Below are 17,859 nucleotides of genomic sequence, written 5' to 3'. Positions count from 1 at the left end.
TATTTAATTATAAAACATTTTCTCTCTCTGATATAGATCAAGTATCCTGCTATTAACCATTCTATATGGTTAAACTTTGTAAGTGAAAAAAGAAAATGTATGCAATTTATGTTTCCACTGGGCTAGTAGGGAACTTAAAGCTCAGAGTGCTTCCCTCACTCCACCCCACCCTGTTCTTAACTTGGATTGTATTCAAAGAACACAGCACTCTACAAAGAACTGTATTTTCTATCACTGGAGATTATTCTACAATAATAAAACTCAGAGAACTGTCATCTGTAACCTTCCTAACTGGCACACTACCAGTTCAGAACCACTTCTATTTTATCATCTTTACCCAAATTAATTCCATATAATCCTGCCATTTCTTAGGACTAGTGTACATATTTGACATTTTCCTCTAGTTTTATTCTGCTTAACACTAACTGAATGGCTTTCACTGTACTTTTATAAGGCTTGTTTCAATGGGTACATGCCCATCATAGCAGAAATAGGTGGTAAAAAATTTAAGCTAACACAACCATAACCAAAGAGACTGGACTAAAATCGTACACCTATGGATGAGGACAATGGGGGGGAGGTAAGGGCAGAGAGTGGGGTAGGAACCGGGTGGAGGGGAACTATGGGGGGAAAAAGGAGAAACAATTGTAATAATCTGAACAATAAAGATTTATTAAATTAAAAAAAAAAGTTGTTCAATTTAACAGTATTCACCTAAAGGTCCTTATACCACACAAACATTCCCTGGGATGACATACAGGTGACCCTCACCTCAGTGCGACTCTCCACTTCCCCAGCCACGTGATCAGGTCGTGACCTGGTGTTACAAGACCAAGTCACAATCTCCCAGGACTCAAGTTTTACCATCTTGATAACGAGAGTGATATCACAAAGGGTTTCTTTGAGGCCGCAGGAAGATGAAATGATTCTTTATTTTAGATTATACTATTCTGAAAAAGGATACATGTTTCAATGTTGGCCCCAACAATATAGCCAGTTACATCAAAGTTGATCCGAATAAATTTGCCCTGAAAATAAATTACAAAGAAAAAAATGAAAATAAATAAGGACAGAAAGGATCTGAACACGATCATAAATAAGCCAATGTGCCCTGCCGAGTACACAAATTTGTTATAAAAATGAACCTTAAATATTGCCTCAAATAAAAAGAAAGGAATAAAGAAAAAGCCTCAATAAATTCCAAAACTGTAGCAATAGGATAGATTACCTTCTTGGACTATAACATAATAAAAATGAAACCCTAATCATTTAGAGCTTTTAAAAAGCTCTTCTAAATAACCTGATATATGAGCAATTTCAATAGTATAAAAGGAACACTACACCAGCCTTATAATGATAGACTTGAAAAACTGAATAATATAAATAATTTCTTAGGAAAATAGAAATCCATTTAAGAAAAAAACAAGAGAAAACTTGAATGGGCCATAATCACAAAATGAAGTCATTTGGCAAATTCTCAAGGAATAATATGTAATTGCCTTACTACATAACTATTCACTTTATAAAATTATCAAAACACTGAATATCCAAACAGGTGAAGATAACACTAAAAAAAGGAAAGCAAAATAAAACCCAATATCTTACTCATAACTATATATACTATATAATAAAAAGCCCGTTGTGGGAGTGCTGCTCATCCAGGTCTGCCAAGTGGCTGTGGACCCGCCCTCTGAGCAACTACTTCCTGGTCCGGCATCTTCTGTGGAGCTGGAGCACTCACCTCTCCAGGGGACCCTGTCGGGGCTGGGCCCAGGGTCAGTAGCACTGAGAGGCAGTGGAGCTGGCATCAGTCCCATGGTGGCCACGAATCTGCCTCCCGGCAAAGTGGCGCTCCCACTGTGATAGCGCACTTACCACCAGGGGGCAGCTCCTGTATTGAGTGTCTGCCCCCTAGTGGTCAGTGTGTGTCATAGTGACTGGTTGACCAGTCTTCCTGCTGTTCAGTTACTGGGCTTTCATTATATAGGCCTAGAGGCCTGATGCACAAATTCATGCGCTGGTGGGGTCCCTGGTCTGGCCTGCAGGGGTTGGGCCAAAACCAGCAGCCTAACATCCCCTGAGGGGTCCCGGGAGGGCACAGGCCAAGCCGAGGGACCCCAGCAGTGCATAAATCCGAGCTCTGGGCCTCTAGTGTATATAAAGAACTCATCCAACCAAGCCAACTGTTGTGGCTCAGTGGTTGAGTGTCAATCCATGAACCAAGAGGTCCTGGGTTTGATTCCCAGACAGGGAATATGACTGGGTTGCAGGTTCGAGCCCCAGTAGGCAGCATGCAGGAGACAGCCAATGGATGTTTCACTGTCATGGATGTTTCTATTTCTCTTCCTCTCTCTAAAAATCAATAAAGCCTTGTTCTGGACAGAAAATGCATAGCTAGTTTGATATACTTAGGTGTCATGCCATCATAACAACAAATATGCATTCCATTACAGGCCTGTTTCAGATTCCACTCATCCTCAGAATTTAGAGGGGAGAGGGAGAATGGTTACAAAGAAAAGGCATTTTGTGACAAATAGCTCTTACCACCTCTTACACAGTCATTATACACTTGGCATTAATAAATGATCAAAAACAATGGCTAAATAAAAAAAATCTCTGGACATGGTCTTACATTTATAACTGAGTGTTTGTGAGTGGAATAAAATACACAAAAATGGAACATCCCTGGGAAACTAGGATGGTGTCAGTCACAATACCTGCCATGTCCTCTAATCGACCTCCATGACATTGGTTAATAACATATGTAGGCTTCAAGTGTAACTCCTTTATTTCTAAGTTCTCTTAAAATAAAACCACTACAAAGAGTAGTCCTTGATATACTGTAATCTGATTTCAACTCCTAAGTTGTGAGACATTATTTTGGAGAGACAACATTCTGGGCTAACAGCTGTTCAAAGTGGCACCTATATTCTCTTCTGCCAATAGGTCCTCACTATTGTCCCGGTGTTGTCAGAATGCGATACTTGAATATTTGAAACGTCTGACAGCTCATTATTTTGTTAGAGTGGAAGAACTTTTTTGCTCCATAATTTAAGATATTTTCATTGTTAGATTTACAAGCACCAATTAGAATGGCCAATCCAATAAATTTCATTTCTACATCATCTCTTTCCTTCCAGTAACTTTCATATACACACCTGCCTTTAGCATTTGTCCACTTGCAAATCACATCAGATAAACTGTGGTAGATAAACATCACGTAAGAATACTGTTACATGTCCATTTAACAAAACACGGTCCAGGTTCTTGCTGCAGAACGATGAGTAAGGAAGACCTTCCTGCTGAATGCTGATGCCATGCTTCCTGTCCTCAAAATGTGTTCTTACGGAATTGATTCCTGTCATCATCAGAATCTATAGCACTATCTGACCCTCTGCATTTATCTTCAGACTCATCTAATGTTTTTTTTTTTAAATGCTTTTCTCTTTATTTTTCTTCTCTTTGATATTATGGATAGAAAATGAAAACTTCTGACTCTTTGCCCTGGCTGGTATAGCTCAATTGGTTGGAGTGTCATCCCGTTTATACCAAAAGGTCTCAGGTTTGATTCCAGGTGAGGGCACATTCCCAGGTTGTGGGTTCAATGCCTGCTTGGGGCGCTTCAGGGAGGCAACTGATTGATGTTTCTCTGTTGCATCAATGTTTTTTCTCTCATTCTCTCTCTTCCTCTCACTCTCTCAAATCAACAAGAACATATCTTCAGGTAAGGATTGAAAAAAACACTGGCAGGTCAGTTAGTTGGAACATTGTTCCGTTCACCGAAAGGTAGCCGTTTTGCTTGTGGTGAGGGCACATGCCTGGGTTGTGGGCTCGATCCCCGGTAGGAGGGGTGTAGGACCCAGCCGAGTGATCTTTCTCATTATTGATGTTTCACTTTTACATTGATGTTTTTCTCATTCTCCCTTCCTCTCTAAAAATCAATGAACTATTCTTTAAAAAACCCCACAAACTTCTGACTTCTCAACTATGTTCCCTGAAAGCTAAAAGTAGTCTACAAAGATGATATCTCTAGTTTTCAGAAATACCTTCTTGAAAGATAATGAAATATGATCATTGATACCCCATATAATGTATATTAGATTTATAAAATTATCCAATGGACTCACACGTTCATTCATTATATATATAGATATAGATATATCTATATATCTATATCTATATATATATCTATATATATATCTATATCTATCTATCTATCTATATCTATCTATATCTATCTATCTATCTATATCTATCTATCTATCTATCTATCTATCTAAAGCCAAGCTACGGAACGATGGAATGACTGGAATGACCGGTTGCTATGGCACGCCTGTGGTGGCCAACTGGGTCAATTGGGATCCCAATTGCCCCCGCCCCTCACCAACCTCCTGCAGCCCCTCCCCCTGCTTGGCCCCCACCCACCCTGTTAGGGGGCGGGGCCAGTCGGCCAACCTCCACATCCCCTCCATACTCCACCCCCCATCTCCGCTGACCCAGTCCCTATGTCCCCCAAAGGGGTGGGTCAGCTGGACCCCACCCATGCATGAATTCGTACATTAGGCCTCTAGAAGTAATTATAAAAGAGAATGAATTTTATTTTTAAAGTAAGTAAATTTCAGGGTCTCCTCCTTGCACTTGTCATCACATCCCTGTCTGGATTCCCGGATGCCTGTCCAGTGCCAGACCTCTGCCCACTGCCTCATCTCCCAGCGATCAGGCTCTTCACTGGCATCCATATCCAGGGCCATTGTCAATGACCAGTCCCTGTATCCCCCAGGGCAGAGCCTGGCCCTCCCAACCCCCTGTCTTAGTTTCTGCTCTCTGGGCATCCAGGAAAGGCTGTGTGAGGACAGTGAGAAGGCAGCTGCTTGTAAGTCAGGAATCGAGTCCTCACAGAAGCCAACCTGCTGGAACCTGGATCTCAGCCTCCCGGCCTCCAGAACTGTGAGAAAATTGAAACTACCTTAGAGATCTAAAATCTGTTGTTAAACCCCACCCCCCAAAAAAGGTAAATTTTGTCATTGTTCTTCAGAAGACCCTCAGGAGGAATAAAGTTAAAAAATTATTAGTCCTTATAAATAGTTGGAATGCCTCAAAAAGGAACTAAAAAACTAAAACTGGGTCCTGATGTTCAAATTTTAAACAGATGTATTATCTATACAATACTTCATCGAGTTAATAAAAAATTGCTATTTTAGAGACAGTAGTCAAAAGACAATGTTATTCCTTCAAAGCTGCAGAGAATACACTGCCAACATACTGTTCAAGAAAATCCTTTCTCAAACAGCTCACTGTAACACTGCAGAAAGTTTAATCAAAATCATATGGTATCACGTCATTCTCACTGGAGAGAATGTTTCACACAAAAAACTCGTTACATAGCAAAACAAACTTTCAGATTTCAACATGTCTATTTAACTTCTTTATTATGTCTACATCAATGTGCTGTTTAAGCTTTTAGTTCTTATATTATTTCCTATTGTTTTTCTTGATCACCCCTAATAGAAGTTCAAATTCATTAAACAAGGTATTTTTTTTACTTGGGAAATAAAATTGTTATATTGATAACTATAAACTCTAACAACTTAAAAATATAAATCAGAAAATTATCTGTTGCATATTTAATAAACTAATTTTGCCCTTACTTCTTGGGAAATTATAAAATAGGAAAGAAAGTAAAGGAGAAATGGAAGAAACAATGGTTTTTGGCCTTTGAACAGGTAACTTAAAAAGAAGTTTCTCAGAATAATTTAGATATGTGGTTTCTTAATTGGATAAACAAAGCCACAACATACAACATTTAATTGTCTCTTCAGTTCCCTTTCTTTCTCATAACTGGTGTCCATAGTTGTTCTAGCCAGTATAGCTAGTGCAGAGAACTATTTTCTGGCTAAATAAAAATGGCTAGGCAAAAATTAATGAAATAAAGGGACAGAATGTGGAAAGAGATGGGGCAGTAGAAGCCTGCTGTGGGGTAGGGGATGGGGGGTAGAGTGGATTAGGGTGTCCTCCAACGCCATCTCTCTTATACACACCCAAAAGAACAACATATTTAGTCACTAATAAACACTGGTTATAAGGCAAAGCTCTAGCATCGATTCTATTTTGAAAACACTAACAAAACAAAAACCTTACGAAGTTGACAATTATCAACACTCTGCTAAGTGACATTCACATTCAGCTATATTACAAGATCTACCCTAGCCTGTTGCGAACATGGCAAAGTGAAATTTCAGAACCAAAGAGAAATACCTCCCTGAACAGCCCTCAACAGTCCAGGATTCATAGATTCCCCTTAATGTTGGATACCCTGAAAAATTAGGCAAGAAGCAGGCCATGAAATATGAAATCACTTCAGTCTTGGGGGGAGGAAGAGAAAGGGGAAGGAATAAAATCTGTTAAGTTAAAAAGTCTTTTTCTCACAGTAATAAATACTCTTTCAGAGTAAACATTTTTTATTAAAATACAAATCTAAAGTGGAAAACAAAGTTTTACTTTCAAGTGGCCCTCTAATCTTTAAAACATTATGTGAAGAAACTTGTAAAAATGCCCAATCCATATTTGATTTCCACGTCAGATTATGGCACTCAGAATATTGAACCAGAATTTCATCAACAAAAACAAAGAAAAACTCTCAAAATATGACCAGTACATTACATATGAATTAGAGAGCATGTGCTTTAATGCCAGATACATGTCGAATACCCATCCAAGAACCACTGAGACCCCCACACTTCCTGCGTGAGCTCTGGGCAGCAAAGACGACTAGAATCCCCTCCTGTACATAAAGCAGAAATTAAGAATTTCATTTAAAAGGTGCAACTGGACAACTTGGATATTTTGATATTGTCAGGAAAATAATAAGAAAAATGTTTTATTTAAAGAATGTTATTCCTTTTGAACTGACGTTGATTTTCTTCTAGACCTTTCTCTGCTGTTTACAATGTATCTGTAGTAAGTACACCTCGATGGTTAGCAATTTACTACAGGAGTAGAGGTTTGTTTCATTTGAAAATATTCTTCCCCTTCCTAATTTGATATTTAAAGTTGTTATAAAATCTGTAATTTACTTTAAGACACATCAGTACAGTGCGCTATGTACGTACGTATGTGTGTCAGTTACTCCACTAAAAATCTACACTCTAGGGCAGGGGTAGGGAACCTCAGGCCTTGTGAGACCAGAGAAATCAGTTGGTCTGACTCTGCTGAGGCATGTGGGGTGCGTTAACGGAATGACTGGATACAGCAGGCTAATGCTTAACTTGATAACGCTGCATGGCCCTGGCCCTGGCCCTGGGCAGAGAAAGGTCCCCCCCCCCCCCCCCGCCCCTGCTCTAAAGACAGCTACTGACCCTACATGGGAAGACCCATCCAAAGAGTAATCAAGGTAGGATTTAACCTAAAAGCCAGATGGCTATTTTACATGCTTCAGCTATCCTAGTCTCATATAAACTGTGCAGCCTTGTTACTGAGGATCATGGGTATTAGAAACTCCCGGGATAAAATGAGTGGCATTAAGAGACACGGACGGATTGGAAACGCACAGATAATCCCCCACTCTGGTGTGAACAAGGCATTTAAGGATCTAGTGGTGGCCATCGCAGAAGTGCCAGCTGTCAAATAAAGTTTAATCACTGTGACTCCCGACCAGAGCCGTGAAGGCATTTCGATGCACTTTCCCATGTTCGCAGGAAGATGTCTTCTCTTTCCAAAGAGCTGAGACAGGCGTACAATGTTCGATCCAGGCCCTTCGCAAGGACGATGAGGTTCAGGTTGTTCAAGGACATCACAAAGGGCAGCAAATTAACAGAACTGTCCAGGTTTTCAGGAAGAACTACGCCAGCGACATGAACGAGTGCCGCGGAGCAGGCGAACAGCACGACTTCCACGCGTGCGTCCACCCCAGCACACTGGTCATCAAGACTAAAGCTGGACAAAGGCCGCAAAAAGACCCTGAACGGAAAGCCAAATCTCGCCAAGTAGGAAAGGAGAAGGGCAAATATAAGGAACAATTGAGAAGATGCAGGAATAAAGTAATCTTATACACAACTTTCACTAGAAACTTAAAATGGAAAACAAAGACGACTCTAGAAGGCCCGGAGCTGCGGTGGTGGGAAGGCTGCCCCGGGCTCCGCGTTAAACGGCTCCATGCAGCCGCTGACGTGGAAGATGCTGGAGGCTGGTTCAGACCGTGCTCCGTCTCTGACACTGTCACAGTGGCCTCAGCACATCTTTAGGGTCAGGGAGGTGAGAGGACTACAGACAGACGGCGGGGGCTGCCTTCACTATTTATGCAAGGCACAGACCCGGGCTTGTTTCATTGTAACCTGCTAACCTGGTGGTAGGGCGCACACCCAGAGCCTTTATCTATCTGTAACTATTGGAGGCAGATTACCAAAAGGTATATCAACTGGGGAATTGCCAAACTGGCTTAAATAAGGTTTTTTTTTTTGGGGGGGGAGGGGAAGATTTGCACAAATACATAAAGTGCTTCCTACTAAAACTTTGAGGGAAGATGTATCTGCTGATACAATCATTTTGAAATTGAAATCCCTGTTTTTAAAGTTTCATTACAAGAGATTCACTTTACATAAAACCTCCCCCATCTGGAACACATTTTACTTCTCCATAAACAGCGAACTGGAGTAACTGTGAACGATTATTTTCACAAGGGTAATGCTCTTCTAAAGAATCCCCTTAATACAAACCATATGTTAGCATCTCCGAAAGAAAAGATATTCTTCAGGAAATCACTTGTCTATTTCAGATCAAAGAAATGGAAACAAAAGGATTCTAAAGCTTATGGAGTTTACAGTTTCAAGTATTTTTCGCTGTGAGCCTGTGGTTTGTAAATACTGACTACGTGAAATTCTACTGTACACCCAACTCATTTTTCGGTATCACATTGCTCTTCCAGGATGAGGCATAACACCAATACCAGCTCAAGGCCTGTCCTGTCCAGAAGCCACCGCCCCCCATGTATCTCTGCTCATCCTTCAGAAACTGGGGCAGCCACACTCGGAGGGTCTAGCACATGCCATACGCTCCCTGTGCTCAATAATAGTACATTGTGGCTTGTCTTTGAAAGTATATTCAAGTTAAACCCAAAAAAAGGTGAGCTCTATGAGGCTAGGGACTTTGGTTTTGTCCACTGATGTATTCCCGGGAATATAGAAGAGAATTTAGCAATCAGTAGGCAACCACCTTTCAATAAACGGATTGCACACCTACTATGTACTTACATGTGAAAGGCATAGCCAGGAACTAAGGAGCCAGAGAACAAGGTAGATGAGGTCCCTACTGTCAGAGATCTTACATTCTAGCAGAAGAGACCATAAGTGAGCAGAGTAATTAACTATAAGTTGTGATTAATGCTATGAGGGAAATCAATAGGACACTGATAGACAATAGAGAAAGTTCCTGAGACAGGGTGTTAGACTAAGTAGGTGTTTAAATGAGACAGAGGAGAAACGTGGACAGATCTGAAATACATGCTGGAAGTGTAACCAAAAGAGGTTACTCCTGGCCTGGACTTGGGCCATGAAAAAAAAAAAAAAAAAAAAAAAAAAAAGCCAAATCGATGATTCATAGGTTTTTTGTTTTTCTAGGTTTTTTTTTTATGCTTAAGTAGGTGGGTGATTTGACGATACCATATACAGACACAAGATTTAAATTTTGAACAGAAGAGATAAAGTTACATCTGGAATATGTTAAATTTGAGAAATCTATTAGACATCCAGATGAAGATATCAGGTAAGCAGCACAGTACCTGGCAGAGAATAGGTGCTTAATAATTAACTACACAACAAAAATTATAATTATATAAAATTTACTTTAAAAATGAGCCAATACTGGGTGCTCTCTAAACCCGTGAAAACCAGTGTTGGCAACACTCACAGACAACTGCTGGCGGGATGTTTGAACTGAACATGAGTCAATCAATGGAACCAACCACTTTGCTATTTTATGGAACCACTAAAAAACTACTCATAGTATTGTGTAATGCCTTATGATAGTAGTAGCTAGCTACTAAACTATTTCTTTAAAAAAGGTACTATACCTACCAATATAAAATTGACTTTCTAAAATAAAGCTCAGCCTAGCTGGTGTGGCTTAGTGATTGAATGTCAATCTATTAACCAGGAGGTCACGGTTTGATTCCCAGTCAGGACACATGCCTGGTTGTGGGCTCGATCCCCAGTGTGGGGCGTACAGGAGGCAGCTGATCAATGATTCTCTCTTGTCATTGATGCTTCTCTCTCCCTCCCTCTCTCTCTCTTCTCCTCCTCCTCTTCTTCCTCTCCCTTCTGATATCAATAAAAAATATTAAAAAAATAAAAATGAAAATAAAAAGCCCAAAGTCAATAATTAAAGATACTTTTGTTTCTTGTTGAATGAATAGCTATATTTAAGAATATTGCCTTAATTAAAAATATTTTTCTAAAATGATTAGCTTTTAATATATACGATTGAACATAAAGATTATTGTATAGTAGCATAAGCACTTTGGAAGGTGGAATATCAGCTGAAACAGGGTTTGCTTTGAATTTAGATTGGATGGGGGACTCTTGCTAGAATCAATCTTAGCTAGCAAACAATCTAAGGCATTCTTCCTACCAGTAGAATTTATAAGCTCTTTCCAGAATTATTAAACATTGTATAAATAATGAGACTCACGTATAGTATTTACTTTGCAAATTAATTTTAGAAAACAAGGAATAAGCTAGAGCAGTGTTTCTCAACCTCGACATAATTGACACTGGGGCTGGGTGATTCGTTGCCCATCCTGTACACTGCAGGGTGTTTAGCAGCATCCCTGGCCTCTACCCACCAGATGCCAGCTGCACGCCACTACCCACTGCCCCAGTTGAACAACCAAATGTCCCCTGGGGGACCCTAATTGAGAAACTCTGGTCTAAAATAATGCAAATTACAGATTATAACCTACACACGCCAATATAGAAATTTTATTAATGATTTGTGGCAGTCAGTTTCCAAGATGAGTTCAACAATCCCCAACTTTGGTTACGTCGTCATGTGTGACCAATAAAATGTATCACAGGGATGGTATGTGACTTCCAAGGTGGGTCATAAAGAACTCTGTGTGGCTTCTGTCTTGCTCTTTCTTGGATCCCTTGCTCTGGGGGGATGCCAGCTGCCATGTCAGGAGTAAGCATCTCTATGGAGAGGCCTCTGAGGTGGGGAATGAAGACCTCTAAGCAACCACCAGGAGGAACGGAGGCTTCCCGCCGAAAGCTACCCCAGGTTGCTTGGAAGAAGATCCTCCAGCCTCAAGTCTTCAGATGCCTGCAGCTCCAGCCAAGAGCATCTTAATGACAGCCTCATTCGAGATCCTGAGCTAGAGCCACCCACCACCCAGAAACTGAAATAATGTTTTAAGTCACTAGGTTTTAGCGCAACTTGTTACATAACAATAGGTCACTAGTACAGAGCTGTACCAACTGTCTCAACCGCAAAAGCCCTGGCAAGTACACAAACGCTTACTGCTTAGTAAGAATCACGACATTGTTTATCAAGGACACAAATGAGTGGTTCGTAGCAGTTTATCTTTTCTAAGCAAAAATAAGATAAATGGCTCATAACTGTTTCTCTTGAATTTAAAGTGTGGTTTAGGGGAGAACATCAGAACACACTGGTAACTGGATTTATGTGGTAAAATAAAATATTTTCCACTAAGAAGGCCTTGAAAATCTTCAGAGATCGCATACCTAAGTTGGTAGCTCACAGTGTCTTCTATGCCATGATACAGCCACTAAACACAGGGCTTTCAGTAGGAAGAATTGAAGATTTAAATGTGGCTCAGGCTCAATGGTGGTGATCCATGGAATGACAGAAACTCTACAAAGCTCAGTTTCCCCAGATGTCTTGGATAGCCAAGAGTCTCAGTGGGCTTCCTACTGCCACAGGCACATTTGTTATCCCACTTTGTACCTAAATAAAATAATTACTAAGTGAAGGCGGATTAAATGACTCTTCAAGTGTTCTCTTACTAGGAACAAACAATATTCTAAGCAAATAGATCCTATTCTTACATAATTTGGAACCTCTTGTACTTAAAATATCTGATGATTTTATAGACAAAGTTGTGCCCTCCCCCAATCCATATGCTGAAGTCCTAACTCCCAGTACCTCAGAACATGATGATATTTGGAGACTGGGTTTTTACTGAGGTAATTAAGTTCAAATGAGGTCAGTAGGTGGGTCATAATCCAAAATGATGGGTGTCCTTTTAAGAGAAAAAATAGGCCACAGACACACACAGAGGGAAGACCATGTGAAGACATGGAGAAGATGGCCATCTACAAGCCAAGGAGAGAGGTCTCAGAAGAAAGCAGTCCTGCCAACCCCTTCATCTCAGAATTCTAGCCTCCACTGTGCGACAATTAACTTCTGTGATTTCAGCCGCCCAGTTGGTGGCAGTCTGTTATGGCAGCCCTAGCAAACTCGGAGGGCCACTTCCACTGAGCACGGACACCATGTCATCAGAAAATTAGCATGCGCACCATGACTTTACATTCCCAGAATGTGTGTGACAGTGTTTTCAGATTCCCCCAAATTAGCCACGGAATTGAAGCCTCACTTATTCTGGCCTTCTTGACTTTTACAACGCATCTAACATCAGAAGAGGGAGAAAAACAATTAATTCCAACCCTGAAGTAGAAATATAACTGAAACTGAAGACCTCTCCAAAATGACTGTGGAAAGGGTTAAACTCTTGATGACTATAATTCAGGGCAAAAGATTTACTGAAGGAATGACCACTTTGTTGAATACGGGTTTGGAGATGATCTGGCATGAAAGTGTTGACTCTGAGCAGGTGGAATGGGGAGGACAGTATCCTCATACTAATACTAACTTGGCTATCACATAGGATAATGTCCTCAGGCAAACTTTTTTTTTTTTTTTTAATATTTTATTGATTTTTTACAGAGAGGAAGAGAGAGAGATAGAGAGCCAGAAACATCGATGAGAGAGAAACATCGACCAGCTGCCTCCTGCGCCCTTCCCCCCGACTGGGGATGTGTCTGCAACCAAGGTACATGCCCTTGACGGGAATCGAACCTAGGACCTTTCAGTCCCCAAGCCGATGCTCTATCCACCGAGCCAAACTGGTTTTGGCTCAGGCGAACTCTTATAGTTGATCTAATTGAGGGAGAAAGTAAAGCGTTTAATGAATTAAAGAGAGTTGAATAGAAGAATTTTTAAAGAGAAATAATAGTAATGACAACTTATTCTGAAGTCCATGACATGGAAACAGCAAGACATGAGAAGGATAATTTACTACATTGAATAGCAATCTTATGTGTTGAGCATATATTATGCCTAGTGCTGTGTTAAATAGCAAACATGCATCTTTAAGTCCCCATGCCAACCCCCTAACAGGTATTACATATTATCCCCGATCAAAGTTGAAAAAATAAGTTCAGAGACATAACAGAAATATATATCCATACAATCTACACTAATAAAAGAGTAAGATGCAAATTGACCGTACCTTTGTGACACCAGCTAATCAAGAGTATACAAGTTAACCAAAAAAGATGGCGGCTTAATTTGCATTTGCAGGTGTCAAGTGGCAGGGGCGGGGTGGGACGGTGGGACACAGGTGTTCGGCACTGTCCCAGCCACTCCGGGCCTCTGGGCAGCGTAGGGAGGAGAAAAGGAAGCTCCACAGGAGTGAAGGCAATGCTGGCAGCCAAAGTAAGAGAGGCCCATTTGTGCATCAGGCCTCTAGTAATATATAACTACCTATTTATATAGAACATATAATTATAATTAATTTCACAATTTTTCAACTGGTTTTTAAAATGTGCCTTCTAGAAAAATTTAAATTACAGGTTACCTGCATTACATTTCTATTGATAGTACTATTCTATACTATATTGATTATCCTCTTCCAAAATTTTATACAGTGCTGTATTTAAATGAATCATAATAACTTAACTAGAAATCTGAAGAATTGTTTCAACTTACAAAACGAGATGAGTTATCATTTTTCACAGTCTTCGCATTTCCAAATGATTCCAGAATTGGGTTGGCTTGCAAAAGTTGCCGTTCAAGTTCCCCCTAAAAGACATTACACATACACACACGTACACACACATACACACAAATAAAAGCAGATGTGTGTTAATCTCGTGTCTTTACTCCAGTCCTCAGGGGGGAAAACTAAAACTAAAACAAAAAACTGCCTCTTTCCCTCAGTCCTTTCATTTAGTCAGTCATCCAGCAACCTTTGTTGGCTTCTTATTCTAGGTCACAAGAGGCTCCGCTGGAGGAAGAGAGTTAGCATCTATAAAGAAAATGTCACATTGGTCAGAGATGACAAATTTAAGAACAGGGCACATAAATTAGGCAGCGAATTCTGAAAATAAAACAAAGTAAATGGTTTTCAGAAAATAAAATTTAGCTTCAATTAAGAACATAGTAATAATTAATGTCGTTTTTAAACATTCATTTAAAATCTTGCTTGGCATTGACTTGTATTGACATAACCTTCAAACACGTGGTATCTACAGAACGTGTGAAGTGCAATTAACAAGTTTTGCTTGAAAAAGTTTGTGTTTGGTTTGGTTTTTGTTGCAAAACTAGGGCTAAGAAGATGGCGGATGAAGAGCATATTCGGCACTGCATGCTTTACGAGTTCCAATTAGGAAGAAAAGCAAGTGAGGCTGCAAAAAACATCTGTAGTGCTCTTGGTCAAGATGCAGTTAGCGTCAGAAAATGCCAGCGTTGGTTTGAGAAATTCTGCGAGGGAAATTTTTCGTTAGATGACAAGAGTGGTCGAGGCCGTGTGTCCAATTTTGATCAAGAAGCTCTTCAAGCTCTTTTGGTGCAAAATCCTCAAATTACCCAACAAGAGCTTGCGACAACTTTAAATTGTTCACAAAAAACAATTTCCAATCAATGCACTTGGCAAAGTCCAAAAGTTTGGAAAATGGGTTCCTCATGAGTTGACCGACAACAACCGTAATCAAAGAGTCACAATTTGCAGTTCGCTCCTCTCTCGTCAAAACCGTTTGCCGTTTTTAGAGCAAATTGTTACTGGAGATGAACAATGGGTGCTGTATGTTAATTTGAAAAGGCGGCCTCAATGGTTGGACAAAAATGAGGCTCCGCAGCCCACGCCAAAACCTGACTTGCATGCGAAAAAAGTGATGTTGTGTGTTTGGTGGAATTTTAAAGGAATTCTTCATTATGAACTTTTACCATCTAACCAAACCATTACAAGTGCAGTGTATAGTGCCCAATTGGAAAGGTTAGCCCAAGCTTTAAGAGAAAAAGAACCCGCGCTGATTAATCGGAAGGGCGTAATTCTTCACCACGATAACGCACGACTGCATACTGCAAGAATCACTATTGAAAAACTGCGCCAGTTGGAATGGGAAGTTCTCCCTCATCCTGCATATTCTCCTGATATTGCCCCTTCCGATTACCATTTGTTTCGTTCTTTGCAAAACTTTCTTCTTGGAAAAAAATTTAATAATGAAGAATGCCTCAAAAATGCATTGACCGAATTTTTTGCATCAAAATCACAAGAATTTTACAACAGAGGGATTAAAATGCTTCCTGAGCGTTGGGCACAAGTAGTAGAAAACAACGGCAACTATATTGTTGATTAAATTTTGTTGTATTGTTTAAATAAATTCGATTTAAAAAAGTATTAGAAAACGATATTAATTATTACTAGACCTAATATTAATACTTACATGTTACAATTATTGGTATAAAGCTTGCCATTTTCCCAAGGGTTACACATAATATTTTAATAACGTAGACCAGGCAATGTCCTCATCCATCTCCATGATCAGAGATGGTGATACTACTGGCTTCTCACTCAAATGTAAAAGACTAAGTATAGAGTATTTGATATAATGTACAGTATTTTTCGGACCATAAGACGCACTTTTCCCCCCCCAGAAGTGGGGGGAAAAAGTCCCTGCGTCTTATGGTCCAAATATAGCCTACACATATACTTTAAAAAAAAAGTTTTTTTACTTGCCCAGCTCTGTGTGGTCTCTGTGTGCTTGCCCGGCTCTAAAATGGTTCTAAATGCTGCTGTTTACTTTACAGGGTTGATTACATGTGTTTATGACTGATGTTGGGTTTTAATGCACATAAAATATTTTAGGACACTATTTGTTTCAGAATCTTTTTCTTCATTTCCCTTCTCTAAAAACTGCTGCGTCTTATGGTCCGAAAAATATGGTATGTGGGGTTTTTGATGTTTTACTCATATATGCAAATTAGGCTATAAAACAGATTTTACAAAAAGTTGTGAGCACATTAATATGTGTTTTATCATAAAACACAACAGAAAGCTGTATGAGAAAGCAAGTCGTCATTTCTGACCATAAAAGCTCTAGAAAGTAATGCTGGTTCCTGGAATGCAATTTCAGAATTATAGTATATTGTATTATTTTAGTAACTCTGCTTTTTCCAAACACAAATCTCACCCCTATACTTTAAAATACCCACAAGTACTCTAGACGTAATGAAAGAAAGGACTAAAAACCACTAGTAGCCTCGGCCTGTGTTGCTCAGTTAGTTGGAGCATCATCCCATGCACCAGAAGGTCACAAGTTCGATTCCTGGTCAGGGCACATACCTAGATTGCAGGTTTGTATGGGAGACAACCGATTGATGTCTCTCTCTCACACTGATGTTTCTCTCTCTCTTCCTTCCTCTCTAAAAATTCTCTAAAATTCAATAAATACTGTGTTTCCCCGAAAATTAGACATCCTCCGAAATTAAGACCTAGCGCATGGAAAGATAAGACATCCCCTGAAAATAAGACCTAGCGCAACTTTGGGAGCAAAAATTAATATAAGACACTGTCTTATTTTCGGGGAAACGGAGTAACAACTAACAACCACTAGCAAATGTGTTTCTCTAAGGAAAAAAAGGAATATAAGGAACCTCACATAAGATTTGTTAATTAATGGTCAGTTGCTATGTGACTAATTACACTATAATCAAATCCAAAACCAGAATATATGCCAAATGGACTCCTGTATTCAGCTTTTTCTGAAAAAAGAGGACGTTTTTCTGAGGCACACGACAGTGAGGAGAGATGCTCCTTATATGTCTACTCTGCAGCATTTATCTGGATTGTTCAGACTTTTACAGGTGCTAATTACAGTTTACGATTGTGTCCCATTGAGACCAGTTAGGAACCAGTCCTTGCCAGAACCTCAAGCTGCATGAATTTCATGCTACCAAGTACTGAAGCACGTTCTTGGCATTAGATGATATGCTTTTTGTACCGTGAATCATCTAGTTTATTAACTTCAAAACACCAGCTTATTTCTATGTAAACCTAAATATTATACGCTAACAAAATTTCTTAAACATGGTATCCCGAGCCAATTTTAATGACTGAGAGTCATCATTAAAAATGTTAGTATCTGCCTGGCAGCTGTGGCTTAGTGGTTGAGCATCAACCTATGAAACCAGAAGGTCACCATTCTCTTCGTGGTCAGGGCACATGCCCAAGTGTGAGCTTGGTCCCCAGTAGGGGGTGTACAGGAGGCAGTTGATCAAAGATTCTCATGATTGATATTTCTATCTCCCTTTCCCTTCATCTCTGAAATCAATTAAAATACATTTAAAAATACTGTTAGTATCATTCTGTGATACAGAGTGCCCTTCTCCTGAGGTCACATCCAGCGATGTGCCTATGGCTAACTAACATCCTACAAAAGCCCTCATACGCTGGCTCTGGAATAGTTGTTTGGGCTCTAGAATCCTTTTAACTCACTCAGAATGTATAATCAGAATGCAGAAACTGTTAGAACAACTTTTCATAAGTGGGGCATTACCTTTTACAACACT

At 39.9% G+C, this 17,859-nt stretch overlaps 1 protein-coding gene across 4 annotated transcripts in view; it reads right to left on the bottom strand.

The window, feature by feature from the left end:
- The window catches only part of MYH10 (myosin heavy chain 10), a 136,441-nt gene that overhangs the window by 64,829 nt on the left and 53,753 nt on the right, over positions 1 to 17,859 (bottom strand). For all 4 annotated transcript variants that reach the window (XM_036452180.2, XM_036452182.2, XM_045586533.1 and 1 more), the window contains 2 exons: positions 13,999 to 14,091; positions 965 to 1,028 (listed from right to left, as the gene is read on the bottom strand). In XM_036452180.2, coding sequence (XP_036308073.1) covers positions 965 to 1,028; positions 13,999 to 14,091 — 157 coding nt within the window. The remainder of the gene's footprint in view (positions 1 to 964; positions 1,029 to 13,998; positions 14,092 to 17,859) is intronic.

Source organism: Pipistrellus kuhlii, unplaced genomic scaffold (genome assembly GCF_014108245.1).
Source record: "Pipistrellus kuhlii isolate mPipKuh1 unplaced genomic scaffold, mPipKuh1.p scaffold_m20_p_23, whole genome shotgun sequence".
Taxonomy (NCBI): Eukaryota; Metazoa; Chordata; class Mammalia; order Chiroptera; family Vespertilionidae; genus Pipistrellus; species Pipistrellus kuhlii.
The sequence above is the reverse complement of the archived record's forward strand: the minus strand, read 5'-3'. Positions and strand labels throughout refer to the sequence as shown.